The sequence below is a fragment of the Drosophila elegans genome, unplaced genomic scaffold (genome assembly GCF_018152505.1).
Source record: "Drosophila elegans isolate 14027-0461.03 unplaced genomic scaffold, ASM1815250v1 contig_476, whole genome shotgun sequence".
Classification (NCBI taxonomy): Eukaryota; Metazoa; Arthropoda; class Insecta; order Diptera; family Drosophilidae; genus Drosophila; species Drosophila elegans.
In genome coordinates this window covers 15,423,518-15,439,252 of record NW_024545863.1, presented here as the reverse complement: position 1 = coordinate 15,439,252, position 15,735 = coordinate 15,423,518, and the positions used below count along the sequence as shown (strand labels likewise).

The 15,735-nt window shown below is 50.5% G+C and overlaps 4 protein-coding genes across 5 annotated transcripts; 1 reads left to right on the top strand and 3 right to left on the bottom strand.

The window, feature by feature from the left end:
- The first annotated feature begins 192 nt into the window (after positions 1–192).
- On the top strand, positions 193–1,915 carry LOC108135190 (dnaJ homolog subfamily C member 8). 2 transcript variants are annotated; one of them, XM_017255814.2, is made up of 3 exons: positions 193–374; positions 520–840; positions 1,380–1,915. In XM_017255814.2, the coding sequence occupies exons 1-3, from the start codon at positions 306–308 to the stop codon at positions 1,752–1,754; spliced, it is 765 nt and encodes a 254-aa protein (XP_017111303.1). In that variant the 5' UTR covers positions 193–305; the 3' UTR covers positions 1,755–1,915. The 2 variants fall into 2 exon arrangements, with proteins under 2 accessions (XP_017111303.1, XP_017111311.1); XM_017255822.2 differs by having other exon boundaries at positions 254–374; positions 590–840.
- On the bottom strand, positions 1,904–5,792 carry LOC108135181 (helicase SKI2W). Its single transcript, XM_017255803.2, has 4 exons — positions 5,771–5,792; positions 3,365–5,701; positions 2,234–3,301; positions 1,904–2,172 (listed from the first exon to the last, which is right to left on the bottom strand). Exons 2-4 carry the CDS (start codon positions 5,684–5,686, stop codon positions 1,969–1,971), a joined length of 3,594 nt encoding a protein of 1,197 aa, XP_017111292.1. The 5' UTR covers positions 5,687–5,701; positions 5,771–5,792; the 3' UTR covers positions 1,904–1,968.
- Positions 5,793–6,158: 366 nt separating this feature from the next.
- On the bottom strand, positions 6,159–7,540 carry LOC108134827 (uncharacterized protein C11D3.03c). Its single transcript, XM_017255285.2, has 3 exons — positions 7,458–7,540; positions 7,254–7,402; positions 6,159–7,009 (listed from the first exon to the last, which is right to left on the bottom strand). The coding sequence occupies exons 2-3, from the start codon at positions 7,398–7,400 to the stop codon at positions 6,326–6,328; spliced, it is 831 nt and encodes a 276-aa protein (XP_017110774.1). The 5' UTR covers positions 7,401–7,402; positions 7,458–7,540; the 3' UTR covers positions 6,159–6,325.
- Positions 7,541–7,616: 76 nt separating this feature from the next.
- LOC108134816 (nuclear pore complex protein Nup98-Nup96) lies at positions 7,617–15,021 on the bottom strand. The gene is made up of 9 exons (XM_017255273.2): positions 14,373–15,021; positions 11,760–14,312; positions 11,175–11,693; positions 10,913–11,095; positions 10,350–10,516; positions 10,010–10,292; positions 8,940–9,951; positions 8,468–8,877; positions 7,617–8,405 (listed from the first exon to the last, which is right to left on the bottom strand). Exons 1-9 carry the CDS (start codon positions 14,650–14,652, stop codon positions 7,897–7,899), a joined length of 5,916 nt encoding a protein of 1,971 aa, XP_017110762.1. The 5' UTR covers positions 14,653–15,021; the 3' UTR covers positions 7,617–7,896.
- Between the last annotated feature and the right edge of the window lie 714 nt (positions 15,022–15,735).

The following is a 15,735-nucleotide window of genomic DNA, read 5'->3' as shown; positions in this document are numbered from 1 at the left end:
AACGTCTTAAATATTATAATAATATAAATATATTGTCTCGAATTTGTAAAGTTTAATAAACTAAAATATTATTAAATTCACCTTTTAAAAATACTGTTACTTATAAAATAGGCAAATTGTGACAAAGACTTTAGTTGGAGTCACTTGAGATTAAGTGATTTGGTGTTTCAGAAAAAATCTGCCAAGGTCACACTTTTGACCCAATAACGGCACCTTCCAACACTGCACTGGTACAGACCTTGCATTTTTATCAAAAAATTATTGGTGGGGAAAAGAAAACGCAAAAGCGTTGCCATTGTCGCAGCATGTCCTCCTCATCCGCCAGAGACCAGCCGGGCACTTCCCGGGAGACATTCGAGGACTTCTACACAGAAGTAAGTGTGGCGGGCGAAACCGCAGGCTCCGTTTCAGACTGAGACTGAATCCGAGTCTGGCTCCTCCCATTTGGAGCCGCTCTAACAAAACTAAACTTTTATTATTATTTACACTTGAGTAAACGATTTTGTGCCTATATTGCAGGTGAAAGAAATTGAAAAACGTGATTCAGTTTTAACTCCTTCTCAACAAATTGATCGTTTACTTCGTCCAGGTTCAACGTACTTCAATCTCAATCCGTTTGAGGTGCTCCAAATCGAGCCCGACGTCGAGGTGGCGGACATTAAAAAGCGCTACCGCACCTTGTCGATCCTCGTCCATCCAGATAAAAATCCCGACAACCAGGAGCGCGCTCAAATGGCATTCGATATTGTGTCGCGTTCCTGGAAGATCCTGGAGAACGAACTCACGCGCAAGAGGTGTCTGGAGGTGTACGAGGAAGCCAAGGGGCGAACGGATCAAATGGTGAGTCCTAAATCGCCATAAATTGCCATATAGTTCGCCGGTGCGGAGCGCCTTGTCGGCAAGCTTAGTATAGCAATCCAGTGGAGAGATGTAAATCTCTGTGGGAGGTTCCTAGATCTAAATTCTATTTCGGTTCACAAATTGAATGAATAGCCCTTTCGTCAGTTCATTTTGAACAAGAAAGGAAGAATTGATTAGTTAATCAAGTTTCATGATATAATCGCTCGTTTTAAGACAATTCAAACGATTATCTAAAACAAACGTGTAATGGAAATTAACGCCGGTCAATGATAAACATAAATAAAAGGTTATCAAAAAGATTACAAAAATAATATTGTGAAACAGTAACATTAGACAGATGGTGATCAAAAATATATTTTCTTTATAGGGTCTCGCTTTACAAAGGTATAAAAATAGATTAATTTTGTGTAAGGCTAGATAGATTAGTGGCATGCATTGGCACAAATAAAAATCAAACTATTAGGAGATTTGTACTTATAAACAATTATTTTACATTACATTTTTGTTATGCTTTCCAGATTGCTGAAAAGCGAAAAAAGCTCAAAAAAGAGGGTCGGCCCACTGAGCCAATACCCGAGGACGATCCCACCAAGTACAAGCACGCCATCTACGTGATGGTCATGAAGCTGTTCGCCGACATGGAGCGCCGGCGGCAAAAGCTCGATCAGCGCGACCAGGAGGAGCGCAAGCGGAAGCGCGAGACGGAGATCGAGGAGGAGGAGCGTGTGAAGGCGGACCGCGAGTGGCAGCAGAACTTCGAGGAGTCGCGCCAGAGCCGCGTGAACAGTTGGCATGACTTCCAGTCGGGCGCCGGCAAGTCGAAGAAGGCCAAGAAACAGAAGCATATGACCGGCATGATGGTGCCGCCGAAATTCAAGCCAGAGTCGCGATAATATTGCTTCCCAGCGCGGCGCCGCACCTTCACTATCGCCAGACCACCTCCGCCTCCCCGCGTCGCGTTGCGTTGCACATAAATATTTTTACATTTTTTTATATAAGTATCCTTTGGAATTGTAATTGACACGTGCATAATGTATAGATGTAAGAAATCACATTTCTGTCCTGTCTTTCCTCTCTCGGCAACGATGGCTTGGCCAGCACCTTGGACTACATTTCCGTGTACAGGGAGGCGGTGAACACAATGTCGCGCTTGATGGCCGCCGATGCCTCCTCCATCTTGGACTGCAGTCCAGGATTGCCGATTCGTATGGCGGCCGTTTTCACGTCTCGCAGCGTTTCGTCCAGCTGCTGAATGCATCGCACAATGATGCCCTCTTGCACCTCGGTGAGCTTCATAATCTCAGCAAATGGCTGTGGATAAGATTAAGTAGTTATGGGCCATAAATTATGAATCAAATAGGGGCTTTCCTACCTTGTTCCTGGCCCACTCGTAGACCACCTCGAGCAGGCCGAAATTGAGACGATTTTCAGCCTCAATGGCAGCCTGGAAGCGCTGCTCCTCGGCCAGAATTGTGTCGTTGATCTGCTCAAATGCCGCCACGCACTTCTTCAGCGGCTCTGGTATGACCGGTTCGCCTTGGATCTTTGCCTGGAAGACGAGGCCAGAGAGCAGGGCGGCAATCTCAGCCGGCTCGAGATCATTGAACATGTTGCACAGAATGAGCTCCGTGATCAGCAGCTCGTTCTGACCCATCTCGCAGGCCACCTTGCCCTTGAGGGTCACCTCTTCCAGTTCATCTATGTACTTGAGGGCCCGAAGAACCTGCAGCTTGTTGCAGTAGTCCGGATAGAGGGTGAGGTTCTTGGCGGAGTTCTTAAAGCGCAGCTCCTCGATGTGGATCTCCAGCATACGCCGCTCGTAGACCTTGGCAAACTCCTGCTCGAAGCCGGCAATGTTGGTATGCGGCAGCAAGTCGCCCACCTGGCGGAGCAGATGCTCCACATAGTTGAGCGTGGCCACCTCGCTGTCCGCGTTAACGTTGATCTCCTTGGACAGGTTCACGTACTTGATGTTCTCCGAACTGGCAGTGTAGCTCTCGTTCAGCTGGTGCAGTTCGGTCACAGCTTTGACCACGGTTCCACCGGGCGGTGTGTCCTTGAAGCGTTCCAACTGCCGCTGCTCCCAATTCCGGATAATCACATCTGCGTCGACTTTCAACGAGTTCTTGGTGATGCTAATGATGTCCATGGCCTTGATGTCCAGCACCGTGTGCCCACCAATGCCCTCTGGCTGAAATGTTTTGTTCTGCGGCGTCAGAGAGAGTATTTTGTAGTAGAGCTCGCCTCGCTGGAGGCTGTCGCTCTCCTTGGCCTTGAACTGGTGGTCCAGCACCAGCACCTTATAGACGGTATCCTTGCCTGGGACGGATTTGGCATTGAGTAGAACGGCCAGCTTGTTGTAGTGTTTGCCCTGGGTGATGACGATGACGCGGCCCACCTTTAGCTCCTTTTGGATCTTGGCCTGGGTTACAATGAATTTCTGAAAGGAACAGACGAGTTAGGAACAGGCGAGAAATGTGCTTGTGCTCGAATGAGGACCCACCATGATGCGATGCTTCTCCTTCCAGTACTCCACGGCCTTGTCGTAGAAGTTGACCAGCGGCTGCAGGTGCTCGCCGAGCGTTGGCAGCATGGCGAACTTGTCCTCTGCCAGGCGCAGCTGCTTCTGCTGTGTGGGCAACTGGAGCTTCTGGTTGAACTCCTTGAAGCTGAACTGCATGATGTCCTCCACTTTGATGCTCTCGATGCGCAGGCAGGTGAGGATCACCGCATAGCGCAGGATGAATTGCGACTGCAGCTTCTCGGGCAGGCCGAGGATCATCGGCCGCAACTCCATCGACGGCGGCACATTGCCCTTGCACAGCAGGATCACCGTGCCCGTCTCGTCATGCCCACGCCTTCCTGCCCTTCCGGCCATTTGAATGTACTCCCCCGGCTTGAGGTTTCGCATCTCAAGGCCGTCGAATTTCTTGCAGGAATCGAAGACCACCGTGCGAGCGGGCATGTTGACGCCCATGGCAAAGGTTTCGGTGGCGAAGAGCAACTTCACCAGACCATTCTGGAAGAGCATCTCAACGATCTCTTTGAGAATGGGCAGGATGCCGCTGTGGTGCACCCCAATGCCCCGCTCCAAGGCGTCCTTGAGCACGAGCACCTGCGGAATAGTGCGATCCGGGGGCTTCAGCTTTGCCAGGCACTGCAGGAAGAACTTCTGCACTGCACCCTTCTCCTTTTCCGTATTGAGATCCACCGACTGCAGAGCGGCCACATTGGAGTCGCATCGATTCCGGGACAGCGTAAAGGCCACCACGGGCATCTTGTTGTTGCGCCGCAGAAAGTCAATTAGTCCGATCCAAGTGTACTGCTCCTGCTTGGCATTCACATAGTTCTTGGGACCGCCGCCGCCCTTGGCCTTGCCCTGCATCTCCTTTTTGCGCTCCACGGCCCTCTCGTAGTTGGCCTGCAGGTATTTGCCCTGGGCGTCCACCAGCAGGAAGATGTCGTCGCGGCTCTTGCCCCCGGCACCAGTGTAAAGGAAGTGCGTCAGTGGCACTGGTCTCTTCAGCGTACTGATCACATACACCTTCCGCTTCTTGGTGCTGCCAACCCAGTCCGCCAATTCCATGGTGTTCGGCACCGTTGCGCTCAGCATTATGATATTGACATGATCTGGCAGAAGGATGATCACCTCCTCCCAGACGTGGCCTCTCTCGGGGTTGTTGATGTAGTGTACCTCGTCGAAGATCACCCACTCCAGATCGCGGGTGACTTCGCTGCCGCAGTACAGCATGGAGCGCAGGATCTCGGTGGTCATGATCAGACAGGAGGCGGTGGGCTCGATCTGCAGGTCACCCGTGATCAGACCCACGTCCTTGAAGGTCTTGCGGAAGTCGCGGTACTTCTGGTTGGACAGCGCCTTGATCGGCGACGTGTATATGGTGCGGGTGAGATCCCGCTTGGACAAGGCGATGGCGTATTCCGCCACCACGGTCTTGCCGGCGGAGGTGTGGGCCGCCACAAAGACGTACTGACGCTGCTCCAGCTTGAGGATGGCCTGCTTCTGGAAGACGTCCAGCTCGAAGGGGAACTCCATGGCCGGGCAGGGTATCTGCTCCTTGAAGTCCTTGATCGGCTGGCTGATGTCCACCATCTCGGCCCAGTCGCTCTTGAAGCTCTTCGTGGTGGTGGAGATGTTGAGCACTGGCTTGAGATCTGCCTTCATGATCTGATCGTCCACGTCTTGGAACTCCTCCGTGGGAAATGCCGGTTTCCGCTGGCTGGGATTCTGAGTGCCGCCAGAGGTGCTTGTTTCATCCTCCGTGCGCGTAAGTTTCATCCACTCCTGAACGTCCAGGTCCTGCTCCAGGTTCTCCAGCAAGTCCACGTTGCTGGGATCGGCAACCACAGAGGGTAGCGACACAGACTGCGACTGGGAGAAGTCATGGCCCGATGAGAAGCCTGGCGGCACCGTCAGCAGCTTGTCCCCGAACTGAAAGTTGTCCACATCGAGGGCGGCAATCTGCTGCCGCTGCTCGTCAAATCCGCCCGGCCAGAACGGAAAGTTGGAGTGGGAGCCTCGCGTCGCCTCCTCCAGCAGTCCCGGTTCCCGCTGCATGGACATCGAGTTGTTGGCATTGGCGCCCACCTCCTCCAGGTCCACTTCCACGAATTGCAGTATCTGGCCGCTCTGATTCCGGCGTGGAACCAGTTTGGTGCTCCCGGGGCAGCGGGGAACATGCAACAGGCGCTTAGCATCGAATTGACGCGGCAAAATATCCGGCATTGGATCGTGGAGTGACAGCTCCGGACGCAGGATATAGTTGCGCAGCCTCTCCAGGTTATCCTCGCCCCTAATCTCACTCATTGTAATCGTTAGTTCCTGGCAAAAAACAGTTTGTTTAGCATTTGCCAAAGGACAAGCAAAAAGACAACAAAAGAGTGGCGATACCTTTTCGATAGACTGGTCACCTTAAAAGTTGAGAATCAGTTGCGTTCCGAATTCCACCTAATGTGTGGTGAAATTAAAATGTTTTGACAATTTCTCAACATAAGAGTAAATTTAAATTATGAAATAAAAAAGTCTTTCATTTGCATTAAGAGCGAGGACTACAAGAATTCTTACATATTTTAGATAACAAAAAAAAAGGGACATATGATCATTTTGCAATATTATTTAAATATTTAAAATTGTAAAAAAATTTGATCATCCAATTTTTAGTAATAAAACCGCACTATTTAAAAATGTATTAAGCAAAACTAGTTATTGATTTAACTTGAGTTAAATGTGCAACACGCAAGGTTCGGAAACAACTGACTGAATATATATATGAAAAACATAAGTTGATAATAATATATTTGTACAAAAGAGTAAAACCGGTGATGAAAATTCGTCACGTAACTGACAGCTGATCTCCGCAGCTGTTGCTCATCTCTAATGCACTGTTAAAATAAATGGCACACTGTTAAGAATCAGGTTTTCCACACGGAATACAAATGAGTCTGGCTACTTTCGACGGAACACCTCGACCTTGAGGGGGTGGCACTTGTCGTCCGGCACCTCGGCGCCCACCTGAATGGAAACATCGCCCTGCGGACAGGCGCACAGAGCCACCAGCAGATCCATGTCGGCCACGAACTCAATGAAATCACCCTTGCGGGCAGGACTCGGCTTGCAGAAGTACTGATGCGTGTCCCGGGTGAATCCGGTGCACATGAATATGTTCCACACGTCGTGCACGTCCTGCTCCGTCAGTCCGCGCTCCTCCATCACCGCCTTGACCAGGGAACTGTGGCAGCTGCCCACCCGATCCTTGCCCGTGATCAGCTTGTAGGTGTAGTCGTCGCACCGAGTTCCGATCACATCGTGCAGAGCTCCTCCGTCCTCATCGATCCCATAGTTGGCCAGGGAGTCGAACACGAAGGTGGCCATGGGACGCAGGTGGGGCAGGCAGCTCCACAGACGATCGTAGACGCGCAAATGCGACGAGTGCAACTGCCGTGTCTTTCCCGAGTAGAAGCGCTCGGCTGTGTTCTCAAGGTTCCAGAAGTTCATGTCGCCCACCTGGGCGCCCTCGTGGACGGTCACTCGGCAGAGGTCGCCCGCCTGCATCGTCCAGGTGCGGGCCTCCCGCTTGGGCACCACCAAGGTCTCCACCAGATCCCCAGTCAGAGCCTGGTAGCGCTTGTCCTGAAGTCTCCCCAAATGATTAGTTAAATGACGGTATTTTATAAGAGTAATCTACAGAGAAATTTAAGCTTAAAACTTGAGGTTTATCATCTAATGAGAATTGACTCTATTTAATCAATTGTATATCAAGATCTTTTAAATTGTTTTAAGAGCCAGAGACCCAAGAAAAAATGCTTGTACTTCTCTAAAGATTACTTAACGCCTTAACGATTAATGAAGAAAGTTAAAGGAGTAGCCAACTTACATCGTATTCTTCTTTGGAAACAATTGATGCCTCTGGCTTATCATAGCAGACCACTGGCGAGTGCTTCTCAAATGTGCGGGGTTTGGCACCGCGTCCACACCAGGAAGCCGGAGCAGCAGGTGTTTCAATTGTAGCAGAGGAAGCCATGCCTTCAAAGAATACTTCATGACTGGAGGCAACAGGTGGGCAAGCATTCACACTTACCTTTTCCAGAGCCTTAATACGTTGTGGTTTTATCAGTGAGCGAACGCAAACTGATCTAGCTTTATATATAAATTTTATATATAGACGGAGGTTAGTTTCTGGCAGAGCTTTCGATAGGCACAGCTTTACTTTATCGGCTTTGAAATGATTAGAACACACTTTTATCGTTGTTAAAACAGTTTATTTATTATTTATACCGAGAGTGATCAAAAAGTAATTATGAAAACAAATCAACAAAATCTATCATTTTTCTGGCATGGTCTCTTTTTTATGACGAAACGTTTCTAACTATTAAGCAATCACACATACATGATGCCGTTCTCGAACCTATTCTACAGCTGGCTTTCTTTCGTGTGCGAGGGAGATGCTAATCAATTGATTATACCTAAGTTAATTCGAACCTAAACTAGAAAGTGTATCTTGAAGCGTTTAGCAGCTCCTATGTCTCCATCATGGTGGGCTGCTGCTGCTGCTGCTGCTTTTGCTGCTGCTCCTGCTGGCTACGCGGCGGCTCGTTCTCGATCTTCTCCAGCAGTTCCTCCAACCAAATGCGCAGCTCCTTCGAGGAGAACTCCTGCGGCAGCGGAAGTCGCTCCAGCGCCACTTTCAAAACAGACGATGTTTCCATCTCGGGACAGACAATGCACAAGCCGCGCACCAGGCAGCTGAGACTCTGTGAGATCTCACTCTGGCAGAGACGGTGTTTGGAGGTGGGACACGGTAGGAGGCCGATGCGCGAGCAGAGTTCGCTTAGCTGCGGCTTCAGGTTCTCCCAGCGCGCATTGATGTCGGCAATGTTGGTCACATTACGGATTTGATTGAACTTGGCACTGATGTCGATAAAGTCCAGGAATATCTGGCCCTGGTTGGCCCAGTTGGGCACCCGGATGCTGCTGCCCTCTGTGTCCTCGAACTGAATGAGCAGGTTGTGCAGATAATTCAATTTCCCTGGAGAAGCACAAAATCCAACATGTTAAATTGAAAAATTGAAATTTTGCCAGCAAACCTACCGTTTATGATGGCATGCGGTGCAATGTATTGGAATATGACCTCGTGCGCCGGTGCAAAATGTTTGGCCTTCAGCAAGTACTTGGCCTGAAGGTGACGCATTCCAGAGGCACCGGCCTTCACCGCCTTCGCATAGTCCACCCAAGACATCGGAACACCCAACTCCTCGACGACAAATCGCTCCTCCGCATTCAGTGGCACCTTGGCGGACACGCTCACGTTCCGCTCGAGCATTTGCTGAACTGCTCGTTCCCTTTGTGGCCGCCGCTTGATGTGCAGCAGCACAAAGATGCTCCAATGCCAGAGACCTTCGTTCTCCAGCTGGCTAGCGAAGTCCACGGAGAGACGAGCCTCCGTTAAGGGAGAACAGTGGCGGTAGCCAAGAGCTCGCAGAGTTTGTAACAGCAGCCAGCTAAAATAAAATAAGAAAGCATTTTATATATTGCACTTGATTGAAGCTAACTTTAAACACACCTTAGACGGAAGTCCATGGGATCGGCGGTATGTGTTATCGGGTTGAGGGTCTCTTCCAGGGAATGCGTTCGCTTCGAGTAAAGCTGGAGCAGGTGGTAGCGCAGGTCGTAAACAGGTTTCTTAGTTTCAGTGGGTGCATCCTTGTAGCTGGGCTTCGGTGGCTCGGCATAGCACTCCTCCGCTTGGAAAGCCTTGTTATAGGCATTAAGGGCATCCGTGATGGTGGAGGTTGGGGCTGTGAAGTACCACAGCTGCATGGCCAGCACTGTCAGCCAGTTGTTGTCCTCCAGCAAATTGATGGCCCCCTGGGAAGACTGCATCATGGGCACTCCGGCGGCCAGCATGTACATCTTCAGGCGCTCCAGGTCGATGTACTTGTCCGATTTGCTCTGCTGCCAGGCATACAGCTGCTCCTCCATCAGCAGCCGGAAAACAGCTCCCGAACTAAGTTGGGCCAGCACGAGGGCCAGGTTGGCGTCATCGTAGTTAAGGGCCAACTCGCAAGCCTCATTTACCCGGTGGCAGCTAAGCAGCTCCAACATGTGCTCAAGATAGCTGTAGCTGCTCACCTTCTTCGAGAGCAGATCCTTTGCCATCAGCGTGTTCTCAAGCCATTCGGATAAAAGATTGCGCCGACACATGACCGTGTAGTGGGAGTTCTTTTCCAGATCCACCAGCTCATCGTGATCGCCCCAGAGCGCGAACAGGAGCGACCACACGGAAACGGCGTACTCCTCTTTCAGGCCAGCGTTCCTCTGCTTCAGCGACTCGGAGAAGTGCTTCGAAACCAGTATGGTTCCGCTTTCGGGCTGTATCCAAGGGCACTCGCTGCCCTCCACCTCAACCGAGATGCAATCGCTCAGCTGAACCTCCAAATGCGACACAATACTCTCGCGAATGCCCTCGTTTCCTTTGACCATGTGAAACTGCACCAGTTGCATCACATTGTGTGACATATCGGTGGCCGAGCGGGGCGCAAAAACCATTGAGGCGGGCAGGGATGGTCCAGTAACTATGAGTAGCCGAAAATGTTATAAAGTTACTCACTTTTGTTTGGAAATTATTCTTACATTCTTTGAGGCTAAGCATGTTGTTGAAGGTGTTGGGCAGAACCAAAGAGTTTTGCGGGCCAAAGCTCAGCTTAAAGCTGCGCCCCTTGTAGAATCCCAAATCGGCGATCCACTTATGGCGCATTTCATGAGCAATGGATCGCGGCAAGGGAACCGTGGTGGCGTGCACCTTAACCGCAGCCACTTTTGGCTTGCACACAAACTTGAAGGCCTTAACGACAGTCGACTCCGCCTTTTTGTCCTTTAGCGGTGCCACAATGCTGCCAGTTGCCACCGAAGAGGTCTGAAAGTTGTGGGTATGATTAAAGTGGTTTGAGGTGAATAGAATTTAATAACGAACCCCCTCGTAGTTGGCATCACACATCAGGCTGGCCTCAGAGACAGAAGAAGAGACTGGCAGGGCAGGCGATGGTTGTCCAAAATCGTACTGACTGGAACACTCGGATGCCCCATCTTTCCAGGCATTGGGTTCTACATTAAAGGATGTACGATGACGAAGATGTCGTCCTGTCGTTTTTAAAGAGAATTTGCCAATTATTTTTAAGTGTAATTTTGTTAATGTATATGTAATGGTATTTTTTTAAACAATGATTTATCTTTGGTTTAAGCAAAATGAAAATGTGTTAATGATACATTCAATTGAATAAGGCTTTAAACTTTATTATTTGTTTAAACGTTTATTTCTTTGTTCAGGAAAATTCAACTAACATTATATCTTAAGAAATATGTAATGTGTTACGAAAGTTTACACTTTGATAGATATCGACAAAGATCTAAAATAATTAACTCTACTCTACTTGAAAGTTAACAATAAATATTTAGCTCAAACCATTAACAACAAAACAAAAAGATCTTCAATAAATATACAAGTTCTACACTGTTAAATATTTTAAATTTATTTACCCATGGGCTCGTCCTCGCTGGCATTATCGTCCACAAAAAGAGACGACTTCATCAGCTGCATTTTGTGCGACTCGTTACCCACCATATGCTGGGCCAAAGCGGCCGTGGGGCTGGTGATGGTTGGTCGATGGCGCGGCGCATCAAACATGGAGAAATCTGTGTTAGCTCCGGCTTGGAAAAATTCTGCGAATCCACATCAGCCGAATTACAACGATTGAAGCTGTAGGTTATATATATATATATATAGGCAGTATATACTTACGTGTCTTGTCCATTAACATAAACTCGGCGGTGTCATCCATTGGCCGGAATCCGCTGGCCACTCCAGCGACCAAAGACTTGGGATCCAGGTTACGAGCTGCATCCTCCGAAATCTTCTGCGCCTGGCGAAGCGAGGTAAGTGTCATTTTCTCAGCGGTTGCCCTTTGCTGGGCCTCAAGCGCCGCCATTTTGGCCTTCTTCGGATCGGTGGGCACGTCGTCCTCCTCGTCACTGTCGCCCAGCCCGTATTTGGAGAAGTGCTTGACGCGGAAGACCCAGCTGCCCGTTTCCGGACGGTACTCAATGAAGCGCGTATCGTTCTTGTCACACACCCGACGCAGCTTGCCCTCCCAGTCCATGTCGAGCAGGCGTTGCGGTTCCTTTATGGCCTCGTGCTTGGTCTTGTCCAGCGGCCACACCTGGTCTAGGGTGACCTGCGCGTCACGGTTCAACCCATGGCCAATGGACGGCTTGTTGTCGTCGTCAGGGTAAATAATAACCTCCTTGTTGCGAAAGTGAACTAAAAAAGATGGTGATAAAACTGTAGGATACTAAAAGATAATAAAATACTCAAGTAGACTCTTACCGATCTCATCGAGATTCAGACCAGCCACATCCATCTCCTTGCCGAAGAATACATTGCCGTAGCCCTCGCGACCCACCGTAAAATTGGGTACCACACACGATCCGTCCTCGGCTAAATAGGAGCGCAGGTCATCCAGCGAGGGAATCGTATAGTAACCCACTCGTCGCAACACAATGCCAGTGGGATGGGCCTCGTAGTCTGCCGCCTCTGCAGCTGCCGCCTCGATGGCCAGACGGGATCGGTTCGCCGTACTGTCTTCCGCCTCGTGAGACCTGGTCGAGAGCACGCTCTCGTTGGCCTGATCCGAGGTGAACGTCTCGCGCCGGGCAATTGTGCTAGACTGATCCTCAAACGGGTTCTCCGGTATGGTGGACACTGAGAGGCGAACGGTGGACGAGGGTCGGTATGTGTCCAGTGGCTTGCGTGGCACCAGCTCGTTGACGGTGCTGTTGTGGGGCGATCCCTGATCCATTCCGGTTTGAATGTTGTGCTGGCGCACCTTCTCGAGGTTGTTCGGATGCAGCCACGACTCTCGACGACTGATGTCCTGGCTGTCGCGGCTATCCCTTCCCTTTGGCGCTCCAGGGGAGTTTCCTGCCGGTGGTGGTGGTTCACTAGGAATGACTCCGCCAAAAGATTCGCGTTCTTTGCTGGGAGTTGCCACTTTGGGGCGAGACTGGGGAGTGCTGGGACGACTGCCCATCGAGTTAGAGGGATTTCCGCTCTCCACGTTCTTTACCTTGGGCTTGATAACCAAACGCTTGGCATTGGGCTTCAGATTAAAACCCTCTACAGTCGCATCGAATTCCTCGAGGCCATCGAAAAGTGATTTTCTATTCAGAGTGCTGCCCAGGGCCTTTACCTTTACTGGCGCCGGACTGTCCTTGGTGGCAATCTTATATTGGTTGTTGCTCATGTCCAACACCGCCTGCTGGGCAGCCGGATTTGTGGCCCTGGTTGCGTCTGCCTCGTCGCTGTGCTTCAGATCCTTAAAAATGGGAGAGTCTCCATAGGGTGAAGTGACTCTGGCCAGAATCTGCTGGTGTATGGGCTGGTATGAGGGCGTCATAATACCCACTGTGGGCTGGGCGCCCATGAGTCCTCCGGTTAACGAGTTGTTTGTCCCGACACCGCCAAATCCGCCGCCCAAGGAGCCGCCGACGCCTCCGAAACCACCAGTATTGCCTCCAAAAAGTCCTCCAGTTGGGGCAGCTCCTGTGCCGCCCAAGGTCGTGGTTGCTCCTCCAAAGAGGCTTCCTCCTGGCTTTTGCGCATTTCCGAAAAGCGATCCGCCCGTGTTGCCTGCGTTGAAATTAAGTGGTGCTGCAGTGGTGGCACCAAACCCTCCGAATCCCGATGTTGCCGGCTTGTTCATTCCCGAGTTGAAGAGTCCTCCGCCCGTGGCTGGTGTACTGGCGCTCATACCAAAGCCTGAGAATGGAGCGCTGGCCGTGGAGGTGGCTCCAAAGGCAGGTGCAGCGAAGCTCGTGGCGGGCTTGCTTCCGAAGAGTCCTCCGCCTGCAGTGCTCGTGGCCGGAGCTCCAAATCCAAAACCGGTATTGGCTGCGGGCGCAGCAGTGCCCAGTCCAAAGGCCGATTTATTTGGATCGGTGGCGGGTGTGGTTCCAAATAGCGACGTCTGCGTGGTAGCGCCCGCAGTGGATCCAAAGCCTCCGAATCCAGTGTTCGTCTGTCCGAAAGCAGGAGCGGCACTGGTCGCAGGTGCCTGTCCGAACAGGCTTCCTGTTTGTCCAAAGGCTGGCTTCGCACCGAAGGGATTGGACGCATCTGCTGCCGGGGCGGCGAAGGGCGTGGCGGTGGTGGCTCCAAAGGGCTTTTGCAGGAAGTTGTTTTGCTGTCCAGGTGCCGCGAAGGCGTTGGTAGCCACTGACTGCTGCCCAAAGGCAGTGCTGCCGAACATGCTCTTGTTCTCGGTCACCGCCTGACCGAACAGACCCGTACTCGGCTGCGTCGTGCTGCCAAACAATCCACCGGTTGCCGGTTGAGCGGGCTGCGCCACCTGAGTTCCGAATCCAAAGGCCCCCGGAGCACTGCCCGCCTGTGGACCCTTGCGCCCGCACATATAGTCTTCCAAGCGCAGCTCCTCCAGCGACTTGCCCTCGTACTCCTTCATGGCCGTAATGCAGTGCTGCTTGGTGTTGACATTGTTGGGCTGACCGCTCTTCATCAGGGTATCGGTGCCAAGAGTGGGTTGGTACTTCACTACGGCGGTGCCCGTATTGACTCCAGTGGCTCCCACGGCTGTCGCCTGCGGATGGGCAAAAGCCGAGGCTGTGCCGCTACCAAAGACACTGGTGGTGGTGGGCGCAGTGGTGCCAAAGGATCCGAATCCTGCGGTACTAGTGGCGGCAGCGGGTTGGCCAAACAAAGAGCTAGTTGGCTGGGCGGCAGCTGTCTGTCCAAAGGCCGTCATCGTCGGCTTGGCGTTTGGAGGTGCAAAGGCGTTCAACGTCGACGAGCCAAAGAGCGAGGTGCTTGCTGGCGTCTGGGTGGATCCAAATATGTTCGAGGTTTGCTGCGGTTGCGAGAAGGCTGCAAATAAGGAATAGTCATTCAAGTAACAAGAAACCACTTTAACTGTTCGTTTCTAACCTCCAAATGCCGTGGGCTGCGCTGTGGCGGTGCTTCCGAAAGCAGTGGAAGTGTTGGCCCCAAATAAACCTCCAGCGGGCTGAGCAGGCGTGGCCGCTGCTCCAAAGAGCGACTGCTGCGCCGGCTGGGTGGCGAAGGTTGAGGTGTTCCCGAATGCCGGAGCCGCCGGTTTGCCAAACGCCGACTGCCCAAACGGAGTGGCCGCCGTGGTGCCGCTGAAGCCGCCGAAGCTTGAAGCCGTCGGGGTGGTGCCGAAGCTGGGTTTCGAGCCGCCAAACATGTTGCTCAGTGTCGATGGTCAGATGTCTCACATATACTTGGTAAATCCCCTTTGTCCTCCAAAACGCAAAGTATCGCTATGAGCAATGCTTTGATTTCACCACGTTTGTCAATCTGGTGGCGGCGGGACCTTTTCCAGGTATTGGGGGCGGGCCGGGCTCTGTCAAATACAAATAAATACTCGCGAATTTGCCTTGTCTGCCACAAACAGAGCAAGCCAGACGCAAAAGTGCTCAGAAATGGCGCGCCGATTTTTTCACGATGTGACGAAAATGCAGCCAACAGTGTGACCAGAGTGCGCGAGAGATAGAAAACAATACACTTCAACAAAGAGTGGAAAACTGAAGAAATTTTGTCTGCGTTTGGTTCAAACTTCAAATCACAACAAATTTAAATTTCATTTTTGAACTTTAAATAAGTAGCAACTCGGGTTCGGACATCAAAAATTAAAACGACGCCTCTCAAAACCACCACAATGAAAACATGTGAATATAACAGAAAATGAAAAATAACCCCATTAGGATATCCTTGCTGTAGGTAAATAACATATTTCAGAAGTTGTAACGCAGTAAAGCATACATTTCGGACCCAATAAACAAAGTTCCAAGAACATCGATAGCGTACGAGCACTCGATATATTCGATAGTTATTAGGTACACCATCGATAATATAGATACTATTGACATAAATAATTAGGGTATTCCCTAAAGGAATAATAGCCAGATTCAATTTTTGCATTTAGCTAAATGCTAATGCTATCTGGGATTGTTTACTTATGAATTGTCGGAAATTCAAACTTAATGAATTAAAAATCATAATTATGAGTGAATTTACGAAACTCTTTAATGCTGTGGGAGTCTTTTCCCGCCGGAGATCCAGTATTAACGCATTGTGGTACTAGTAATTTTTGCCAAAAATATAACAACCTGCTATTGTAGTAATGGCAGTAACGAAATATCGTTGGCAATATGTTTCGCAGTTTTTCTAATAAAGTTCGAGGCGAACACCTTTTAGTCGCCTCTATTTATCAAGAAAATTTAAGCAAGAAATTTCCATGTGGGCCTCTTATTTATTAAAATACCGA

Bases quoted from the DNA above. Each gene is read 5' to 3' on its own strand.
- LOC108135190 (XM_017255814.2), top strand. From the start codon at position 306: ATGTCCTCCTCATCCGCCAGAGACCAGCCGGGCACTTCCCGGGAGACA. The intron at 375-519 runs GTAAGTGTGGCG...CCTATATTGCAG, and splicing joins TCGAGGACTTCTACACAGAA to GTGAAAGAAATTGAAAAACG. The intron at 841-1,379 runs GTGAGTCCTAAA...TATGCTTTCCAG, and splicing joins AGGGGCGAACGGATCAAATG to ATTGCTGAAAAGCGAAAAAA.
- LOC108135181 (XM_017255803.2), bottom strand. From the start codon at position 5,686: ATGAGTGAGATTAGGGGCGAGGATAACCTGGAGAGGCTGCGCAACTAT. The intron at 3,302-3,364 runs GTGGGTCCTCAT...TGTTCCTTTCAG, and splicing joins AGGAGAAGCATCGCATCATG to AAATTCATTGTAACCCAGGC. The intron at 2,173-2,233 runs GTAGGAAAGCCC...TCTTATCCACAG, and splicing joins ACGAGTGGGCCAGGAACAAG to CCATTTGCTGAGATTATGAA.
- LOC108134827 (XM_017255285.2), bottom strand. From the start codon at position 7,400: ATGGCTTCCTCTGCTACAATTGAAACACCTGCTGCTCCGGCTTCCTGG. The intron at 7,010-7,253 runs GTAAGTTGGCTA...GGGAGACTTCAG, and splicing joins TTTCCAAAGAAGAATACGAT to GACAAGCGCTACCAGGCTCT.
- LOC108134816 (XM_017255273.2), bottom strand. From the start codon at position 14,652: ATGTTTGGCGGCTCGAAACCCAGCTTCGGCACCACCCCGACGGCTTCA. The intron at 10,293-10,349 runs GTTCGTTATTAA...CACAACTTTCAG, and splicing joins GTGATGCCAACTACGAGGGG to ACCTCTTCGGTGGCAACTGG. The intron at 8,878-8,939 runs GTGTGTTTAAAG...ATTTTATTTTAG, and splicing joins CCCATGGACTTCCGTCTAAG to CTGGCTGCTGTTACAAACTC.